General features: G+C 45.5%; 8 protein-coding genes across 8 annotated transcripts; 2 read left to right on the top strand and 6 right to left on the bottom strand.

Annotated features, from left to right (window-relative positions):
• Window positions 1–52: 52 nt before the first annotated feature.
• Window positions 53–1,877, bottom strand: TSTA_125780 (vitamin H transporter, putative; the record flags this gene model as incomplete). Its single annotated transcript, XM_002482813.1, has 5 exons — window positions 53–560; window positions 608–1,030; window positions 1,083–1,429; window positions 1,486–1,602; window positions 1,653–1,877. The coding sequence occupies 5 exons, from the start codon at window positions 1,875–1,877 to the stop codon at window positions 53–55; spliced, it is 1,620 nt and encodes a 539-aa protein (XP_002482858.1).
• Window positions 1,878–2,856: 979 nt separating this feature from the next.
• TSTA_125770 (uncharacterized protein) lies at window positions 2,857–3,883 on the bottom strand (the record flags this gene model as incomplete). The annotated part of the gene is made up of 2 exons (XM_002482812.1): window positions 2,857–3,690; window positions 3,785–3,883. The coding sequence occupies 2 exons, from the start codon at window positions 3,881–3,883 to the stop codon at window positions 2,857–2,859; spliced, it is 933 nt and encodes a 310-aa protein (XP_002482857.1).
• Window positions 3,884–6,421: 2,538 nt separating this feature from the next.
• Window positions 6,422–7,079, bottom strand: TSTA_125760 (60S ribosomal protein L28). The gene is made up of 3 exons (XM_002482811.1): window positions 7,028–7,079; window positions 6,777–6,975; window positions 6,422–6,725 (listed from the first exon to the last, which is right to left on the bottom strand). Exons 1-3 carry the CDS (start codon window positions 7,057–7,059, stop codon window positions 6,504–6,506), a joined length of 453 nt encoding a protein of 150 aa, XP_002482856.1. The 5' UTR covers window positions 7,060–7,079; the 3' UTR covers window positions 6,422–6,503.
• A 486-nt stretch (window positions 7,080–7,565) lies between these two features.
• TSTA_125750 (low molecular weight phosphotyrosine protein phosphatase, putative) lies at window positions 7,566–8,213 on the bottom strand (the record flags this gene model as incomplete). Its single annotated transcript, XM_002482810.1, has 2 exons — window positions 7,566–8,098; window positions 8,153–8,213. 2 exons carry the CDS (start codon window positions 8,211–8,213, stop codon window positions 7,566–7,568), a joined length of 594 nt encoding a protein of 197 aa, XP_002482855.1.
• Window positions 8,214–8,419: 206 nt separating this feature from the next.
• Window positions 8,420–9,314, top strand: TSTA_125740 (uncharacterized protein; the record flags this gene model as incomplete). The annotated part of the gene is made up of 2 exons (XM_002482809.1): window positions 8,420–9,260; window positions 9,310–9,314. The coding sequence occupies 2 exons, from the start codon at window positions 8,420–8,422 to the stop codon at window positions 9,312–9,314; spliced, it is 846 nt and encodes a 281-aa protein (XP_002482854.1).
• Window positions 9,315–9,343: 29 nt separating this feature from the next.
• On the bottom strand, window positions 9,344–9,998 carry TSTA_125730 (uncharacterized protein; the record flags this gene model as incomplete). The annotated part of the gene is made up of 2 exons (XM_002482808.1): window positions 9,344–9,359; window positions 9,412–9,998. 2 exons carry the CDS (start codon window positions 9,996–9,998, stop codon window positions 9,344–9,346), a joined length of 603 nt encoding a protein of 200 aa, XP_002482853.1.
• A 325-nt stretch (window positions 9,999–10,323) lies between these two features.
• On the bottom strand, window positions 10,324–11,612 carry TSTA_125720 (uncharacterized protein; the record flags this gene model as incomplete). The annotated part of the gene is made up of 2 exons (XM_002482807.1): window positions 10,324–11,493; window positions 11,544–11,612. The coding sequence occupies 2 exons, from the start codon at window positions 11,610–11,612 to the stop codon at window positions 10,324–10,326; spliced, it is 1,239 nt and encodes a 412-aa protein (XP_002482852.1).
• A 620-nt stretch (window positions 11,613–12,232) lies between these two features.
• TSTA_125710 (uncharacterized protein) lies at window positions 12,233–13,459 on the top strand (the record flags this gene model as incomplete). Its single annotated transcript, XM_002482806.1, has 2 exons — window positions 12,233–12,739; window positions 12,789–13,459. The coding sequence occupies exons 1-2, from the start codon at window positions 12,352–12,354 to the stop codon at window positions 13,457–13,459; spliced, it is 1,059 nt and encodes a 352-aa protein (XP_002482851.1). The 5' UTR covers window positions 12,233–12,351.
• Between the last annotated feature and the right edge of the window lie 23 nt (window positions 13,460–13,482).

Below are 13,482 nucleotides of genomic sequence, written 5' to 3'. Positions count from 1 at the left end.
CTCGAGTCCCTACAAGGGACCAACAGACTATATCCACCAAATAGGCTCCGGCTCACACCGTCTCAAGACTACTCGTTTCCTCATTCGATGATTTCCTCCCCAGCCTAATCACAGACTTGTACTTCCTCTGCTCAAAAACCTGCACATCATCATCAGCAAAAACCCTTCCTTCTTTACGAGCTTGTCGTTTCAATCTCGCAATCCGGACAACATCCATTTCCACATTTCTGGTAAGCCACCATGTTAAGATGTTGGCAAAGAACGCGGCAATGATTGCTGCCGCCGCGATGGCGAAGCTGTTTTTGTATCCATTATATGCCCACTTGGACTGAAAGAGCTGTGGTCCAACGACACCGCCTACTTGCCCAACACAGTTTTGGAAACCAAGTGTGAATGCAGCACCGGTCGATCCTTTGAGTGTGGATGACCGCCACGCCCAGAATGGGATGAAATAAGACTGGTAGAACATGGTACCAAGGATACAAGCAATGTAAATCCCTACGCGACTTGAAATAGTAAAGAAGAGGACGAAACAGACGACCATACCGGTCATGATGATCCTAAAAATTGTCAGACAAAGTCATCTTTGGAAGATGAAGGGACGTACATGATAACGGCAGGCCGAGGAATCAACGCCAAACTAATCACGTAGTCTGCAAACACTAACGCAATGACTGCCGCTGCCGCAGGAGGAATATTTAGCAGCTGATTCCTGGGTAACGAGGCAAAGCCCAGATTGGTGGTAATTGTCGGCAAATACCACGTCAATGCATAACCACCCATATTCACCAACATCTGCGAAAGCATAAAGGACCAGATGGTTGGCGTCTTGAGAGATGCCATCACTTCTTTCTTGCTGAAGAACGGGTCGCTGGTCAGAGGCGCGTGCTCAGGAAGCCGTGTCTCGATAAACTCTTGCTCGCGCTTTGTGAGCCATTTGTCGCTACTGGGGGACTTGGGATAGTCTGGCAGAACAAAATATACGACACCAGAGAATAGGATTGTAGCGACGCCCTCAAGGATGTAGACCCTACCACAAACTCATTAGAGATGTTCGATTACCATCCATCAAGGGATATTACCATCTCCATGCGCTCAACCCTCGAATACCATCCATGTAACTGATTCCATAGCACAAAAGAGACCCAACGATTGTCGAAGCCGTCTGAATTGCGAAAAACCACTTAATTGGTTTTCCCATTTCCTCGGTGCGGTACCAACTAGCCAACTGAGCAACGACTCCGGGAAACATACCGGCTTCCATCATGCCGAGCAAGAATCTCACGGCATAATAGGCCTCCTTATTTTGAATGGCGGCGTGACAGGCAACGATAACGCCCCAAGAGAAGAAGATGCGTGACTGCCAGACATGTGGTCCCATTCGCTTGAGTAATAGATTGCTGGGAGTTTCAAAGATGATATAACTTATCTGTCTATCATTAGTTTGTGATGGCGTAATTCAAGTACGGAGGGATGGGCACGGACATAGTATATGGACTGTACCCAGTTGTACTGGTTTGGAGTCATATGAAGTTCCTTGAGGATGTTACTCGGCTGCCCGACCTGAAGAACTTTGACGCTGGCAGCATTGATAACATCGATCTGCAAGAGACTTAGATAGGCCGAATTCATATCATACGAAGCGAGCTGACCTGTTTGATCATATACATCAATCCGATCAAAACCAAGAACTTTCTGTCAACCTTGCGCATGATTCTCTTCTCCTCGTCCGCGGTAAATGTAGACAAGAATGCTGCTTTTGCTTCTGGATCATCGCGGAGTACTACCTCTCCTTCAGTCCTAGAGATTTCCACATTGAGCCTCTGCTTTGTATGGGTCGCGGCCTCGGAATTGATCTCTTGAGATAACGATGCCATTGCTAAATAATTTTTCTGATTTCCGAAGCAGAAATCTCGCACGATCTAAAATTCTACATTATCTAGATACCATCTTCTTTTTAAGGGTCTTTCTCGCCATGCGGAGAATGAACGCACGGTAGGATGATGTGTATATACTAAAAATGACAACATACAGCCGAGCCATTTGCCAATCAATTCGATGGGGCATGAGCAGCGAGTTATAGCAGCTTTTACTGTTTTCTTGTCCATTTCAGGCAGTATTCAGACCTCTTTTGAATGTGCACGGTGATTAATTCCGGGAATTAACTGTCAGTACTATCAATATAGTTTTTGTCTTCAGGCAAGTGTGGATATCACCAAGTCTAAGAGCGTGAATGACAGCAAGATAAACCGAGTTGATGGCCAATGACTATTGAGATCATTATCGAAGTAAGGCTACATATCATATATTGGCGTGATTGCATAATTTATCTTGCTATTTTCTGTGAAAGCATTCCTTCCAGGTTAACAACATCGCGTCTACATTTGCTTAGGGCTCGGGTCCAAAACCCTAAAAGAGCAGTCCGTGGCAAGGCACAATAGTCAACTGTTGGGGTTTGGCGATAGACCAGGTCTATAATTGTGATTGCAAACGAAAAAATAGACAATGCTACTTGTGAAAGTGTGCTAGTTTACGTAGCATAATCTGCATCCAGGGAGATATCGTTTGGTGTAACTGAAATGAATGTTAGAGAATGAAGCCTTAGATAGTATTCATCTCCCTCGGAGGCAAAACTGGTGTCGGGGTCTCACTCTTTCTAGTTTACTTGTCGGTCTAGGGTGGGGGAAGGCGACACGACAAGTATTTCCAAACCCTGAAGCTAAACTACTTTGAGATGAATTCCGACGCAACCCTGTAGTTATCCAACTCTGAATTGAGATATAGTTTCAGCCGTAAAACAAAAATCAAAATGATATAGCAAAAGGATAGACGACAAATGAAATAAAGTTAGTATCATCACACTTCTTGGCTTCTCACGCTATCGTAGAGCTCCTTGACTCGCTTGTAGTCAGCCTTTACTGCATCCTCCGGATATGGCACACCATTTGTCTTGATGGATTTCAGCCATTTGCGCACGGCCAAATCGCACTGCTTTGCTATCACACCTGCTTCCTCTTTGTGATTTGAGAACCAGTCGAGAAAAGTCACATTTCCTCTAAGACTTATGATATCAATCACCCCTTCTGGTGCTTTAGAAAGCTTGTCGTAACTGAAAGAGCCCAGCTGTAACCCGTAGGCTTTTTTAAATCCTTCCGATGCAGTCTTAAATTGAGCTTCGTTGTCTGGCCGATCTGCGTACTCCAGGGCTTGGTAATCATTCAACACGTCTGCACCATGGACGATCTCATTTCGTTCAAAGCGGGCTGCATTATGGGTCTTTTTTATGATTCTCTCAAGCTCAGAAACACGAAATTTCCACCACAGCCTGTTACGACCCGCTACCTTTTTCTTCTGATCAGCAAGTTCTTTGACCTGGTCAGCTGTCCTTTTCTTCTGATCAGCAAGTTCTTCGGCCTGGTCAACTGTCCTTTTCTTCTGATCAGCAAGTTCTTCGGCCTGCTCAGCTGTCTTTTTCTTCTGATCAGCCAGTTCCTTCTCCATTCTGGCCATACGCTCCTCCATAGCTTCAACCAAGGTGAGAGCCCCGTCGTTTCCGATACGCTGTGCTTTACTGTCCATTTTCCAGACTGCTGTTGTTATAATTTCGTCACGAACGTATTTCCTGAGGTCAGTTCCGTTTTCGAATCTGGTGTTGGACATATCATGCCTCTTGTAGTACATGAATTCGCACTATTTATGAGGTAAAGACTCGGATATTTATACCCTATTAATCTTCCATTCTTTCTTCAAGGATCAAGAAAAGAAATGTAAAACAATCCCTCACATGGTCCTCTTTATCGAAATTCAGTCTCGTGTCTATTTTAGCGAGAACTGGCCAATTGTTGACCCTCCATGCCGTTTCAGATGCTCGCGAGGCTGTCATCTTTGCTTCTCCGTCACTGGTTTCGAATGCTGGTCCGAGTATCCCGTGTCCTGGCTAGGATATGTAGGTAATGATGTAGAAGAAGAAGTTGATGATGAAAGAGCACCAGTGTAACTTGGTATGAAATCAAATAGGAAAATTGCTAGGATATACCAATGTCAACCGTTATGGAGAGAAGATACATTGTCATAGTAGAAACTTCCAGCTTCATCTTGCCTGTCTTTATCTCTTTTAGATGAGCTCAGCTGGCTGATAAGAAAGAATCATTGTAGTCCAAAGACTAATATTCTTCTTTCTTTTCATGGCTGTTTGTATAACCTGTTATATGTATTAAAAGGAGTGTCAAAAATATCAATGAAATGGGAACAGGCCATGCAAAGCCAATGGATAAAGACAACCTGTTTGAGTTCCTATCACATGAATCTATGATATATTGTACCTGGACATGCTTAAATAAAGAAATATGGCTTTCTTCTTTCTTTCTTATCCCAAAACTCACCTAAAATATAAGGTAGTTCTCGAATCAACACCAGCCTCAGACCTCAAAATCCTGCGATACCCTTCTCACTAATAAAGCCAGATTGCTGCAAACTGCAATTCCTTAGTCTTAAGCATAATGCTCATTCAATCATCTTTCTCACTCTCCTAGTCGACAAGCACTGTCTTCATTGCAAACAAAGGCTTCCCTCCAAAGCAACCCTGGCATCCTGTATCATGTGCGATATTGTACTGGGTGCATATATATGATCAACCTTTATATTCCCTGAATTCCAAATACGGGGTGATAGTTGCATTTAGCGTTGTACATAGATTCTAACGGACCCATGCTTGTCCTATGGCAGTTGTATGCCTACCTGTCTTGCTACATATGAGAACTGACCTGTTTACGGCTTACTGACTCTTAATGTATCTCGCTGCTACTTTTCAAAAAACAAATTCTACCTCCATTTTTGAGATATGGAGCCAGAGTGTCTATCTCCTTGGAGTCAATTTTAAAGTAGTTTATCAAGTAGCCTTATGGTTTGAAAATAAACTATGATAAAAGAGTGAGATCTCGACATTAGTTTTGCCTCCGAGTGTATTAGAGACAATTGTATTGATTAACCTGATGGTACCAATTTCTGGCTATGATTCCGAGTGGTGGAGAGGTTATATTTTATACCGTAATTTTCGGTTCGGACCTTTTATCTCTTCACAGCGCTAAAATAAGAACGATACCGGCGTAGGAGTTCAGTACCTGGCTGGTTATGACCTGTCCTGCTCACAATTGGATTGGGGTGATGTATGTAACTCTGGATATCAGGTAACAGATGCATATACCTGGGAACCCAGCGAAGCAACAGGAGTACCCTCAGTACGGCCATTCACATTGAATCAAGGAAAGTTCACGGGTGCATGTACATTGGGTCAAATCCCTCATCAAATGGTATATTGACATGCCATGGCGGCTATAGTTGGGGTTGTACCTTGGATCCCCGTTGGCCTGATTCGGTGGTGACCTTTGACGGCACGGAGTTATTTACTGAGCTATATTGTGCTTATAGCTTCTAGAGCAGCCCGAAAACAAAGAGATGGAGGCCAAGGAGAGTATGTAGAAGTGGAAACGAGGGCTCGGATACGTCCATGGACCTGTCCTTGGATAATGATGTAGTTATAATTCCAAACCACTTCTGCGTCCTGTCTAAGTACCTAGGTAGGCATGTGATGCCCCTAGCTAAAGGGAATATATTCGGTAGTTGTTAGATTACTGATCAGGTTTGGATAGAATCTTCGAAATCGGCTCACCCGATCTATAAAGTTTTGATCGTTATCTATTTCCCGAGTGGATAGCTACCAACCGCACCTAGTTATAACATGTCAAAGAGAAACAAGGGCTCGCAGTGATGTTGTAATTTCGATGGGTAAAGCTGTTCATGTTCGGGTTCACCCTCGCTCTAGCCCTATCTCCGGATGCTATTGGTTATTGTGTTTGGAGATCCATTCTGCTTCACGTTTCTTACTTTAGCATGAAGCAGAAACATAGCAATTGCTCTAGCGATAAGGTTATGGAGAAACACTGGACCATGCCATCCATGGATGATACTCGACGAAGTACAGGTGGAAGAAGTAAAGCTGTTCAGTAGGGTAGATGAGCCAGTTTGATAAGCTTGAAGGACTTCTTGATGACAGAATATTCAAAATGATGGTACGTATAGCCAATGTTGAAGTATGAGTATACAGGTCTACAAACTTACCTTCGAGGTGCTTATTATGGAATCATATTTTTCTACGTGTCCTGGCTCCGAAGCTGTTCAGCAACACTGTTCTGGCAAGTTGATGACAACCTCTGGGAGGCGTTTGTTGGCAACATGCAGCACAGCCCACAAGACTATTGCAGAGCATAGGCCAGGCCAAAAAATCCACACGGGAAAAAGGAATGCACGGAGGACGCACATTGGTCTGTTCGGCAATGATTCAATTTTCTAAAGCAAAAGCTAATTCGATCGAATCATCACCCAGCCACCACGCTGAAACGCCTTCCGGTTGTATCGATGCTGGTCGTTCCTGCGACCACGCTATCAAGCACCCTTGGGTATCTTGTATCTTTCTTCCTTGTCTCCAAACCCACCAAATGCTCTAATCATGCCACGAGGATAATGCGACCTCCGGCTTCGGTGATCTTGCGCTCGGCTTCCTTGCTGACATATCGTGCCTTGACGACAACGGGAACATCAGGGAGACGGCCTTTGCCGAGAACTTTCGCATAGCCAAGGGCAAGAAGGTCAATTACGGGTGCGGTATCCTTGGGAGCTCCCTCGGCGAGGTACTTGTCTTGGGTTTCTTGAGGAAGCAAACTCCAAAGCTGCTATCTTTAGCATTTGTAGGAATCGATGTTTAGTTGCAGCGAACTAACCTTGTCCAAGTTGACAACAGGCTTCCATTCGTGGTTGCGCTGAAGGTGGAAGTGGCGCATACCGACTTTACCAAAGTAACCGGGATGGTACTTGTCGAGGTTGGTGCGGTGGTGGTGCTGGCCACCGGCCATACCACGACCACCGGGGTGCTTGCGGTGCTTTCCTATGCGACCGTGGCCGGCGGAGACATGACCGCGGCTGTATTCGTCAGTACGCAGTATTGGGGAAAAGAGACGAAGAATAGACTGACTGTTTTCTGGTCTTGGACAGATGGGTAGGCATTGTGCTGGTTCTTTTGTGTTGTTGTAGAGGAAGGTGGTTGTTTAGGACGAGATCTGGTAGTTGGGGAAAATTCAATTGTTGTGGGTCACATGACCGAAACAAACCGTGCAAACATGCAAACATGCAAACATGCAAACATTGGGCACGTGCCACCTAGGCAGGGTATAAATACCGCGGTTTCCCCCTCGCCTTTTCCATTTTCTTTTCTTCCTTCTTTTTCTCAGCTCTCTTTGCCTTTTGGCTTAGATCAAGTGTAGTATCTGTTCTTTTCAGTTTAATCTCTGAAAGTGTTCTAAGGAACACAACATTGATTATTCTCATTTTTGGATCTCGCATTGAGGTCTCTGTGCTTGCACATGCCTCGATGCATTGTGTCCTTGGTCTTACACTACCACCAAGTGACGCGAACTACTTTTCATCATTTCGTCGGCTTGCCGACGGGCTGGAGAAGAGTTGAATCTTGTATATGCATGGGTATCACATCTCATCTACAACTATTCTTATCGTTACGACTGCTGCTGTTTCCTTTCCAGATATACTAGAAACCCCTTTGAAAACTTCATCGCCTGTTCGTACGCAATCTCGAAGCCGTTGATTCCTCCATAATATGGATCCTCAATCTCTTGCCCTCCACCGACCTTCTTATTAACAGTACCATCGGGGTTAAAGTCGCCAAACAATCGTACCTCTGCAATTTTTGGTGTTGTACACTCTGTACTTATCGTATTCGTATGGGCTTTTGTCCTTGCTGACTGCGAAATAATATTATCGCGTAGACGTAGCAAGTCTTTGAGGTTGTACTCGTCCATGGCAAGTATGTAATCGAACCTGCGAAAGTCGTCCTTGTTGACCTTCCTCGCGGCATGATTGTAATTCGTTATGTTGTGCTGTTTCAGAGTCGCCATCGTGCGGTAATCGGGAGAATCGCCTGTGTGGTATGCGCCTGTGCCTGCTGAATCGATCTCATCGATCAGAGCGCCGTACTGTTGCGATGAGGAACATAACGAATGAAATACACCCTCGGCCATGGTAGAGCGACCTATCGTAAAATCAAGTTAGCATCGAGAAGAAGTTGTAGATGAAGCCTACATACAGATATTCCCCAGGCAGACAAAAAGCACCGATACAGGCGCTGGAGTCCGCTCGTTCGCCATAGTTTCAAGGGATATGTCGCTTTAATAGCTACCACAGTATTCTGTACAAACCGGTCAAAAAGGTTCTTCAAGAGTTGTGGCGATAGTACGGAGCTACTTGGGAATATTCAAACTTTGACGAGGGGCCGATTATGTCTCCCCGCACGACCCACAACAACTCCCTTGGTAGCTACAGCTGTTCCTGACAACTACACAATCTCGCCACCATGCCACGCTGCCTACTCATCACCTTCGACGCATTTGCGACTCTCTTCCATCCTCGCCGTCCTATTCCGGAATTGTACGCCTCAGTTGCCCGTTCGCATGGTCTGAACGACGCGTCCATAACTCCTGCTACATTGCAGTCAGCCTTCAAAACCGCGTACAAAGCAGAAAGTAAAGCTTACCCGAACTACGGTCGAGACCTGGTGCTGCGTGGCGAATATGGAGGACCAAAACAATGGTGGACTGCTGTGATCAAATCCACGTTCGCGAATGCTTTGAATCAGCCGGATTTACAATTACCTGGTGGGATGGTCGAGAGATTGATCGAGACTTTTGCTAGTCGAGAGGGTTACTCTCTGTACGAAGATGTCGAGCCATGTTTTGATGAGCTTATAAAATACAAGGTTCATCAATCTGAGTTTGATTGTGTCGTGACGGGTGCTGTATCGAATTCGGATGACCGTGTTTCTGCTGTGTTGAGATCGTTGGGATTGTCGGTAGGGCGGACGCGTGCTGATGAAGATCGATCCAGTACACTGCTACCAGGATTTGAAGTGACTGTCTCTGAAGACTCGACAGATCGAGGACTGCAGCCGAACGATATCGACATGGTCATTACAAGCTACGAGGCAGGACAAGAGAAACCGAATCAACTAATCTTTGATGTTGCGGCACGACAGGCAGATCGCCTTCTGAGCGCGGAGAAGTCTACTAAATACGATCTGAATGATATCGAATGGACGCGTATACATGTTGGAGACGATTTTGCAAAAGACTACCAAGGCGCAACGAACGCTGGCTGGCGTGCGATCTTACTCGATCGAGAAAGAACATTTACTGATAGTTCGAATAAGGTGGAAGTCATATATTCATTAGAAACGATACTTGATAGCATAAAAAGACACGCACCGAGCTGAGAAATGGAATCACAAAGGAGACACACTACTTTGGACTTTTCGAATCATCACCATGTCGCGACAAACCAAAGCCGTACCCCAGTTCCCTTCCCTCCTTGACTCGAATCTTCTCACTAGCGAGCATAACGAAGAACATCCGGGCCCATCCATTATTCTCCTCGACTGGTGTGACATTTTTCCAAGCATGCGCCGTACCTCGCTGTATACACACATCACCCTTCTTCAAGATTCTAGTTTCTCCGGAATCGAGTTCCCATTCGACCACCCCATCGATAACAACGCCATAATCAAAAGTAATCGTCCGATGCATCGGAGCCTCATCTCCCGGAGCCATCTCCAACAATCGACACGTCGTCTGACACCCCTGCGAACCATCCGGAGGACGAGGATGTTTGAGGTCGTCCTCATAGGCTTTCAAGTCTAGATTGGAGTCCTCCTCACTCGTGACTTGAGATTGAGGCGATAGTCCGCTGACGGGGAACGTATAGGTCGAGTATACTTTTACATTGCGCGATGGCTCAGCAGAACTGGAGTTTGGTATCTCGCCAATGGGTGGGTTTTCGGGGATATTGTTGAACACTGCTCGTCCGGTGGCGGGGTCATGAGTTGATATGATACGGCGAGAGGGGGTGAAGGGATATGTTGAGTGAGAGTGTGCTGGCATTATTAGATTCTAGGGAAACGATGCCCAGATAGATAGTTGGCCAGACGATGTTTGGAGGCCTCCGCGGTGAATCTGCGTAGTTATGAATGGAGAACAATCTTTAATGAAGAAGCTTATCTACTGACGCAAGGGTTCATATGAGACAAGGATATCTATCAATTAAGGGGGTCTATCTCAGGGTCTAGCCAGCAACTAAGAAAAAGCAGGTTAGGCAGCTCTAGTCATATGTATGCCTGGGCACATGATCTGACGTCATCACAAGACCAATGCGTCCAACATTATTTACAGTCTACTACTATACCTACAAAGCTGAGTAAAGAAATTGTTATAATCTAGTCTGCTCGACAGCCCAGTTTATACAATCATGCCATTCCGGTGGAAGCGTCGCATGCACTGCATCAACGGTCTCCTTCCCCCATCCTTCTAACCATATACTATATCTCAGCCAGTGAAGTGTAACAGCATAGTTAGCCAGTACGGCCAGTGCCAGCGGATCATGGTCCCTCATCATATCCCAGTATTCTCTTGGGCTCAACATCGGAAATATGACTAACGTGACTTGTGCCGGTCTCGGTGTCGACGTGAGTATAAGAATGTATCTCAAGCTCTGAACAACTGCATTATAGACATCAGCCTGACTCGCCGTCTTGGCTGTGACAGCAACACGTTGTGCAAGCTTAGCGAGCATGGCTTCCATGTCATCGGGCAGTTTCTGATCTAGTGTTGGATACGGCTCCGACATCATCATTACAGACCAGCGACTATGTCTCAATGCATCCATATGGGATTTCGTGATTGGCCGAGAGTTTGAGATTAATGTAAGAATTTGATGTACCTTTGCGATTGTATTCGCCGTAGATTCAGAACATCTCTGGATACCGAACGCGTATAGCATGACTATACATGTAAACGCAAATATGGAGTCGTAATTGTGGCTAGTAATATTTGTGAGATGGGTTCGGAATATTGCTAGCCCTAGATCGTGGTGGTGGATTGCTAGTATGGTGTGTCTCTGTTTGAAGATACCACGTAGTGCTAGGTGGAGAGCGCTCAAACTTAGGAGACCGTGAAGAACAAGATCGTGTTCGAGGGCTAGGTCAACCGCAAAGTCGGACCAGATTGTTTGGTCTCTGTCTGTGGGTATGCTGAGCTCTGCGAGAGTCTTGGCTGTGTGTAGAGTGTAGTGGTGCATCAGTCGGAGACGCTCTTTTTCTGTATCGCTAATGTGGGTTTCGGAGACATTTTCGGAAGTAGATGTGAAAGATGGACAACTTGATGTATCAGCCGGGGAGGTGTTGGTGCTTCGGCCATGGAAGACTGTTGATGAAATTGCCATTTCACTATTAGGTTGTCTCTCAACGACATTTAAAATTTTCTTGAACCTCTCAGCTGTAGGATCAGTGGATATGAACATCAAACTCGATGATATGTCGGACAGGGAGCAGTGCTGTCCGGCCTTTTCGCATCGTCCACATTGAGGGCGATTCTCGTCACACTGAGAGCAAACGTCAGTTAGCACAGATACAAAAGCAGCAAATATCTCACTTTCTTGCGGCTGTGTTTGCACTGTAAACAGCCATAACGACTTTTCGTATGAAAGCGTCTTCGGGACATGGCAAAGACACACGAGTCAAGCGATATATATATTGATCCACGGTCGCTAGTATTAAACTATGCCAGTAGGTCGCTTACGTAGGTTCGCACTAATTCATATAACGAACTAAGTCAACAGCATACAGGACCCGGCAAAAAGGTAGAGGCCATCAGAGTTTGCGGTCCAGGCAATAGTAGATGGCATTATTTCGGCTTGAGTCAAAGTGGATGAAACCGAATCATGGGTGTCTAATCATTAGTCAAGCATGCTCTCATCGAGCCTGACACGACATAATAGAAGACACGGGATAAGCCTTCTAGCTCGAGGGCTGAGGACCGACAGCTGTCTGTAGTCATCAGACTTGACGTTGGAAAGCCGATTATGGCAGGAAAGAGCCGCTTGCCCTGAGACGGTAATTTATACGCTGCTACATATTGATTGGTTGATCTTAATGAAGGTGGGTCTCAAGATTTGGGATCGACACCGATTAGCTCAACCAATAAGCTGTCCCTATGGTGCACTAGTCCCCATATGGAACTCTATACGCTGTACGATATCAATCTCTCTGTTGGTTGTTTCAAGCTCCAAGCTACAGCTATTGATGAGTAATTCTTAATTCGAGTTCATTAAGGATACTCAGAGGTTTACCAAGGTATAGTGGTGGAATAAGTATAAATAGGAGTGCTAGACCCTCCGTCGAAGGACGTCAGACCATATCAGTCTTGATCTAGGTACAATTGACTAGTCGGATAACCCAGGATGGTTGAACTCAAAGACGTTTACGAAGAAAACGTTACTTTGGTTCAGAGCCGACCGCTAGTTGCCGCCTTCTTCGGAGGGACATCCGGCATCGGACATCAAACCTTACGTGCCCTGGCTGGCGCTGAAGCCGAGCACAATGGAAAAGGACTGCGTGCATACATTGTGGGCAGAAATGCAATCGCCGCCGACGAAATTTTAGCTGAATGCCGTAGTTTATACCCACAAGGTCAATACACCTTTTTCAAAATCGATGATCTTTCTTTGATTCGAAATGTCGACCGAGTCTGCGCTGAGATTTTCGAAGCTGAACGGAAGCACGGTCAAAATGCGAGGATTGACTACCTGATGTTGTCCCAAGGTGGTTCAATATTTCTTCCGAGAACAGGTATGCTTGCTAATTATCAACCACTCGTACTTTATCTGACACCATTCAGAAACAAAAGAAGGAATTGACATGACCATGTCTCTAATGTACTACTCTCGAATGAGGGCTATCATCCAACTGCTCCCCTTGCTACTCAAATCAACACTTCCCTCAAAGGTAGTCTCGGTCTACGCCGCCGGTATGGAAGCCAAGTTCTACCCGGAAGATCTCTCGCTTCGAGACTTGAAACTCTACAGTTACGGGCAGGCACGATCGCATATGGTCTACATGCACACTTTGTTCATGGAGATGTTGGCAGAGAAATATCCAGACAAACTCTCTTTGATACATATTTTCCCGGGCCTCGTTATAGGACCGACGTTCTACAGTTCCGAGTTTCCTCTGTGGTTCAGAATCATGTTTCGAGTCATCAACCCTATATTCGGGAGATTCCTCACAGTCCCCAGACAAGAAAGTGGAGCTAGAATGGTCAATCTAGCATCATCTCGGTATCTCCCTCGGTCTTCTAATTCTCCAAAGTCTTATCAAGAAGGTAGCGTTGAAGTTGACACGAAGGGAAAACCGGGCAGCGGTGTTTATTCTCTGGGATGGAAAGGAGAGAACAATTTTAAGCCTGAACTTTATGAGGAGTTTGATAAAGATGAAATGCGGAAGAAGGTTTGGGACCATACTGTGAAGGCTTTTGAGGTGATTGAGGCAGGGAACATGTTTACTGGGTAGATTTGATAGTGTTGGACTAGAGG

Source organism: Talaromyces stipitatus, genomic scaffold (genome assembly GCF_000003125.1).
Source record: "Talaromyces stipitatus ATCC 10500 scf_1105507295555 genomic scaffold, whole genome shotgun sequence".
Classification (NCBI taxonomy): Eukaryota; Fungi; Ascomycota; class Eurotiomycetes; order Eurotiales; family Trichocomaceae; genus Talaromyces; species Talaromyces stipitatus.
The sequence above is the reverse complement of the archived record's forward strand: the minus strand, read 5'-3'. Positions and strand labels throughout refer to the sequence as shown.

Excerpts from the sequence above, each read along its gene's own strand:
- TSTA_125760 (XM_002482811.1), bottom strand. The coding sequence starts at position 7,059 with ATGCCTACCCATCTGTCCAAGACCAGAAAACA. Across the intron at positions 6,976-7,027 it reads CTGTCCAAGACCAGAAAACA|CCGCGGTCATGTCTCCGCCG; the intron begins GTCAGTCTATTC and ends TGACGAATACAG. Across the intron at positions 6,726-6,776 it reads CTGTTGTCAACTTGGACAAG|CTTTGGAGTTTGCTTCCTCA; the intron begins GTTAGTTCGCTG and ends TAAAGATAGCAG.